Genomic DNA, 6,720 nt, shown 5'->3' on the forward strand with positions numbered 1-6,720 from the left:
GATCCCCTGCTCTGGCCCCAAGCCTGGGTGCGTGCAGGAGGCAACCAATCGATGTGTCTCACACCTGGATGGTTCTCTCTGTCTCTCCCGTCTCCCTTTCACTCTCTCTAAAAATCAATGGAAAAATATCCTCAGGTGAGAATGAACAACAACAAAAAAACAGAAAGAAAGAGAGAAAGAAAAGAAGAAGGAAAGAGAGAGAGAAGGAAAGAGAGAAAGACCTCAGCCCCGGAGCCTGGCCTGCCGACGCCTGTGCTCAGAGCTAAGGCCTGGAGCGCGGGAGGGGCCTCGCTGCAGAGGTCGGCGGAGTGTCCGCTGGGCGCCCACAATGACTAGCAACGCCTCTCATTCCGGAACAGCCCTCAGGAGGCCACAGAACCCCGTGCACGGAAAGGGAGCTGCGGTCTAAGAAACGTAAGTGCAGTCTCGGGGTGCAGACAGGTCGGCTGGGCTGCAGCAAGCACCCCCCCCTTGGTCATGGGGACCCCAGGGACAGGCCGGACCGGAGCCTGTGACCCTGGGGTTCAGGGGCCTGCCTGCTCCCCCAGAGCCCCGTCTGCTAGTCCTCTCCTGTCATCACCCCCACAGGTCACAGTTCTCTCTGCTCTTTGTGGACGAAACAAAATACATCCTATAACACCCTCTTTTTCTTCAAGTCTTGAGGCGCGAGGATGAGCCCGCTCACTGCTGTTAGCACCCCAGGGTGCTGGGCGGTGAATATGTTCACCTGTTTTTTGTTTGTTTGTCTCTTTTTGCTTTGGTTGCTGCTTACGATGATGATTCCATTTTCATCGCTACCTGTACATTTCCTCTCCGTTTTGTTAAATTTCCACTTCATGCCCTTTTTGCTTTTTTTTTAAAATATATTTTATTGATTTTTTACAGAGAGGAAGGGAGAGAGATAGAGAGTTAGAAACATCGATGAGAGAGAAACATCGACCAGCTGCCTCCTGCACATCTCCTACTGGGGATGAGCCCGCAACCCAGGTACATGGGTTCGATCCCTTGACCGGAATCGAACTCGGGACCTTTCAGTCCGCAGGCCGACACTCTATCCACTGAGTCAAACCGGTTTCGGCGCCCTTTTTGCTTTTAAGTGTTTGCAGATTACACAGTACATCGGACAGGCGCCGCCTATAAGAATGATTAAAAGGGGGAAGCGTCCCAGGGCCTGGAACGGATGAATCCCATTTCCACCGTTTCTAATGGGAAAAACGTCCGGGTCTCTAACTGCCTCTCAGGGTGAGTTAAGGTGGAGGAAGAGGTCCCGCTGGACCCTGGTCACTGCCCTGGACAACTCGGGGCCGGGAACCCTGGGGAAAGCTTGGTGGGGAAATGCATTCACCCCGAAGCGTGTGGGCTCAGTCGTCACCCCGACTTGCTGGCTGAAACTGAACAGAGACCAGGCCGCACCCACAGAAGGCGCCAGCAGTCAGCTCTCCTGGGTGCAAATGGTGAACGTTATGGAGGGGCAGCTCCACGTTTCAGGAAAGTTTTACTTCAAAGCGACAGGAAACTTGCGTTTTCAATGATGGAATACTATGCTGCTGTAAAAAGGAAGGAACTCTTACCATTTGCAACGGCATGGATGGAACTGGAGAGCATTATGCTAAGTGAAATAAGCCAGTCAATGAAGGAAAAATCTGGGGGGTAGGGGAGGCTAGTGGACTGTCAAGGGCGAGGGGAAAAAAGGACACATATGCAATACCCTTTGTAATACTGTAAGCAATAAAAAATAAAAAATGAAAAAAAAAAAGAAACTTGTGTTTTCAGACTGTTTTCACCGAGGTCGCCCCCGGAGGCCGTGGGATGAACTGCAGTCCTGCTGCTGGAGAGACTCGGAAAGAGGGGTGCCCAGCCCCTGCCCCTGCCAGGCCTCCTGGTCATAGGCAAGGCCCCCGTCCTCTGCATGGACTCTGCCCTCTGCCGGCCAGAGGGACCAGGACTGCGCTTACCCCTCCAGGCATCCACCCCGCTCACCAGCCCTCCGGCCGCTCAGACCAGCTCCCACGGGGGAGATCCGCAGGCGGAACCCAGGCGCAGCTGGAGGAGCCGGGAAGCCATCCTAACAGGGCAACGGTCACAGGGAGGCCCTGGAAGGTCCTGCGGGACACCAGTCTGGCTCAGGAGCATGGGGAGCTGTGCAGGGAGGCGGCATTTGAGCTGAGTCTTGACGACGGCGGGCATCTGGACAGGGGGCCAGGTTACGAGACACGGAGGGGAGCTGCATGCCAAGGGGGCGGTCAGTGCCAAGCACCTTCCCCCCGGAGAGAGAGGGAGGCAGCCCGGCCTGCACCCGGTGCCCCCACGCCCCCCTCGGGCCGGCAGAGCGGGGCAGACGAGAGGCTGTTGACACCACACACGTCAGGGTCAGACAGGCTGTGCCGCTGGGACGCTGTGTGACCGTGTTACTGACACATGTAACCTTCCTGCCCTCTCACAGCCTCCATGCAATGACGTCTGCTCAATTATTTCACAAATATTTTTCAAAATAACATGAATCTTTTGCCCCCGGGGTGGGTGTGCTGGGGAGACAGCAGGGTGCTGGAAAGAGGGTGGCGGAGTCGGACGGGGTTTCTCTCCCTTCCGCGGCCGTCCGTGGGGACCGGTGTGCTGGCTGCGGGTGCGGCTGTGAGAGACCCTGTCTGAGTGAGGCCAAGGGGCTGGGAACCAGGAGGGAGGGAGCAGCGGTCAGACACCCCAGGGCCGCCGCGCCACGGGGACAGGCAACGTCCAGGGTGGTAAGAGCCTGGCAACAAGCCCTGATGCTGTCAGGAGAGCAGAGTGCGGGGCCTCACGGCGAATCCCGGGCGGTGGCTGTAGGAGAAAGACGAAGGGAACCAAACTTGGGGATACCAGCAGCTTTCATCCAGGGCTCTGGGGGGGATGGGGCTCTAGTCTTGGGTCCCCATCTATTTAAATTGTTTTTTTATTGATTTCAGACAGGAAGGGAGAGGGAGAGGGAGCATCAATAAGACAGAATCACGGATCGGCTGCCTCCTGCACGCCCCCTACTGGGGATCGAGCTGCAACCTGGTCGTGTGCCCTGACCGGGTGCCTCCTGGTTCATAGGTGGTCGCTCAACTACTGAGCCACGCCGGCCAGCACTTAAGATCACTTCTTCATTTATCTGAATGGAGACACCAGAGCCACCTGACGTGCTTGGCAAATTACTACTGACTTCCGCGCTCCCCCCAGGCCCTGGTGCAGTCACCGGCCGGGCCTGGAATCTGCATCATAACCAGCACTTTGGCTGATTCGCTCTGTTCACGCAGGTTTGTGAGCAGCTGCCCAGAGGTGAGGGCGATGGGTTCCGATGGTTCCTTCAGGGACCTGCCCAGGACGAGGACGCGTGGGCAGGCACAGCCCCCCGCTGCCAGGTGGGGCGATGCCACTGACTCAGGCGCCTGGACGCTGCCAGGTCTGTGCAGGAGGGAGAGACTCCACCTGGTGACCCCAGCATAGGTCGGGGTGGGGTTAACAGCTTCAGAAACCGCTTCAGCCATGGGCGCTCTTTCTTTATAAATGCGGGGAGACTGGAATCCTCTCCTGTGTCACATAACCTAGTGTCTCCTGTAAAGTAACTCGGCCCATGTGGGTTTCTGTTGCTTGCTTTTTATTTAGAGGATCCAGGGTCCGCAGCACGTCCCCGGGGAGAGAATGGCCAGCTCCCCGGGGCTCCGCGTCATCGATGCGTGGTTGGGCCCCGAGCCCGGCTCCAGCGCCACCCTCTCCCGCCTGCGGGACGTCGCGGGAAGTCCCAGTGGTTCCTCAAGAGCAAACTGCAGCTGGGTCGGCGTGACTCAGAGGCTGAGCATCGACCTAGGGCCCAGGAGGTCACGGTTCGATTCCCAGTCAGGGCACAGGCCTGGGTGGCAGGCTCGATCCCCAATAAGGCGCGTGCAGGAGGCAGCCGATCCATGATTCTCTCTCCTCACTGATGTTTCTCTCTCTCCCTCCCCGTCCCTTCCTCTCTGAAGTCAATAAAAATATGTTTTGTTTTGTTTTTTGTTAAAAAAGACCTGCAAGTGCCAAGGCCCCTAACTGTCCGATCCAGACAGGAGCGCCGGTCGCCGTGGGAGCGCCGCTGGCCGCGCTGCACAGACATTCCCACCGATAAGTCTCCTCAGGAGGTGCCCCTGCAGGAAAGGGCAGGAGGCCCCCTCCGACTCCAGGGCCACGCCAGGACTTGTCCCCAACTTCCTCTCTGTCTCCTGCCATTAAGTCACCATAACCATAAAAGAAAACCCTGCCCTGGCCAGTGTGGCTCAGTGGATAGAGCGTTGGCCTGCGGACCGAAGGGTCCCGGGTTTGATTCTGGTCAAGGGCACGGACCTCGGTTGCAGGCTCCTCCCCAGGCCGGGCCCTGGTCGGGGCTCCTGCGGGAGGCAGCCAGTCGATGTGTTTCTCTCACATCGGTGTTCCTGTCTCTCTCTCTCTTCCACTCTCTCTAAAATCAATGGAGAAATGCCCTCGGGGGAGGATTAACAAAGGAAAGGAAGAGCCTGCTGCCCTCAGTGTAGGATGCTGCTGGCAGGAGCCTGAGGAGTGTGCTCGATGGAAGGGGAGCCCACGGTGCCCAGCGCGTGCTGTTCAAGCACCGTGGCTCTCGTCACTGCAATTCTGTCCTGGTGCATGAAATTCACGCACGGGTAGGGTCCATAGACCTGGCTGGCGATCAGGGCCAATCTGTGGGGTGACCAGCAGGGTAATCAGGGGGCCCCCACTGGTACCCACCTTGGCTGGCCTGGGGCCTGCGGGCTGGGGGCAGCTCCTGCATTGAGCATCTGCCCCCCAGTGGTCAGTGCACATCATAGCGACTGGTCATTCCACTGTTTACATATTAGGCTTTTATTATATAGGATTGCTTTCAGAGAGGAAGGGAGAGGGAGAAGGAGACAGAAACATCAATGAGGAGAGAGAATCATGGATCAGCTGCCCCCTGCCCACCTCCGACCGGGGATCGAGCCCACAACCCGGGCATGTGCCCTGGCCGGGAATCGAACCCTGACCTCCTGGTTCCTAGGTTGATGCCCAACCGCTGAGCCACGCCGGCCGGGCTTGTCAGCGTCAATTCTGAGATTAGCTGAGAGGCTCGCGGAGTCTTTGGGACACGTTTACTCATAAACCAAGCGAGAGCGGCTGACCTGCAGGCCGCCCATGGATGCGCTGTTTTCCCGCCAACCCCTTCGTAAACATCCCATGCCCTTGACGCTGCCCTTTGAATCGACCGAGGCACAGAGAGACTCCTTTCTCTGTCTCAGGAAAGGGAGGCTTTCCCTCTGCTTTGGCACTGACGCCAACTTCTGACAGTTGGCTGAGCAGTGGAAATCATGCCGTAAGCAACGGTGTCTGCAAGGCGGAGATTCCTACAACATAGTCTTTATTTTTCCAGCGGAGACTGGCGCCGCCGGGGGATCCAGTTCCAAGAACAACTTCGCCGAAGCGAGGGCTCCTTGGGGCTGAACTCACAGGGACACACACACTGGAGCCCGAGGCTGCCTTCTGTGCCGGCCAGAGCTGGCCTGGCCCTGGATCCCGCTTACAAACCAGCTACCCTCGCACTGAACAATGGTCCTTAGGCCTCCAAATGGGATTTTCCTTAGAGTTGATCACAAAATTCCCAGGCATAGGGCGAGCAGCATTGACATTTTTGTTGTGAATCCTCACCCGAGGATATTTTTCTGTTGATTTTTAGAGAGAATGGAAGAGAGAGGGAGAGACAGAGCGAAACATTGATGTGAGAGACACATCGATTGGTTGCCTTCCGCACGCACCCGACCAGGGCCCGGGTTGGAGAGGAGCCTGCAACCGAGGTCCCTGCCCTTGACTGAATTGAACCCGGGACCCTTCAGTCCGCAGGCCAATGCTCTATCCACTGAGTCACACCGGCCAGGGCCCCACTGAGGATTCACAGTGCGTTTCCTACACTTTGAGACCTGCTGTGATGACGATGCCCGGCCTTGGTGAGAGCCTAACGAGAGGATGTCCCCCCAGAGACCAAGCACAGTCGTGGGGACACTGGCCAGAGGTCACACAGCCTGGCTCTCCGGGGCCTCTCCCTCTGCGATGACCTGTGGCTCTGAGTCTTCTGTTCTAGAAACAAGCCAAGAGCCACAGAAGCAGGTGGGCACGTCTTGCTTGCCAGCGACGGCAACTGTGGGTTCTAGTGTGGCCTGGGAACGCCATCGGAGCATGCCCAACGCCAGAGGAGATGTGAGATGTGGGGAGACCACGTCTGGGCTGTCTGGTTGGGGGGGAGCGGGGGTGAATGTTTCCAAGTCCCGCCAGCAGGCTCCCAGCTGCACAAAACAGCCCTAGACCAGTGCCCTGGCTCAGGGTCACTCATACCCACCCCACTCAACACCTCATCCATTCACTCATTCACTCACTCATTCACTCACCCATTCATCACTCACTCATTCACTCACTCATTCACTCACTCATTCACTCATTCACTCATTCACTCATTCATTCACTCACTCACTCATTCACTCACTCATTCATTCATTCAGCTGCTCCCCACATTTCCGGTGACTCCCCTAAGTCAGGATCTGGATCTTCATTAAGCAAATGCTTCGGGGTTCACAATTTCGGTTCCCCAGACAACAGGCCTAGGGTTCCCCCAGACAGGACCCTACCTGCCGGTGAGGAGCTGGCTGCGGGAGGGCGTACAGATGGGCTGCACGTAGTAGTTCTCCAGCTTCACCCCCTCGGCCG

General features: G+C 57.3%; 1 protein-coding gene across 1 annotated transcript in view; it reads right to left on the bottom strand.

The window, feature by feature from the left end:
* ARSJ (arylsulfatase family member J) overlaps positions 1-6,718 on the bottom strand; it is a gene marked incomplete at its 5' end in the record, with an annotated part of 11,215 nt that extends 4,497 nt beyond the window's left edge. Inside the window, one exon of the mRNA XM_015563372.1 lies at positions 6,642-6,718. Coding sequence (XP_015418858.1) covers positions 6,642-6,718 — 77 coding nt within the window. The remainder of the gene's footprint in view (positions 1-6,641) is intronic.
* Between the last annotated feature and the right edge of the window lie 2 nt (positions 6,719-6,720).

The sequence above is a fragment of the Myotis davidii genome, unplaced genomic scaffold (genome assembly GCF_000327345.1).
Source record: "Myotis davidii unplaced genomic scaffold, ASM32734v1 scaffold698, whole genome shotgun sequence".
Lineage (NCBI taxonomy): Eukaryota > Metazoa > Chordata > Mammalia > Chiroptera > Vespertilionidae > Myotis > Myotis davidii.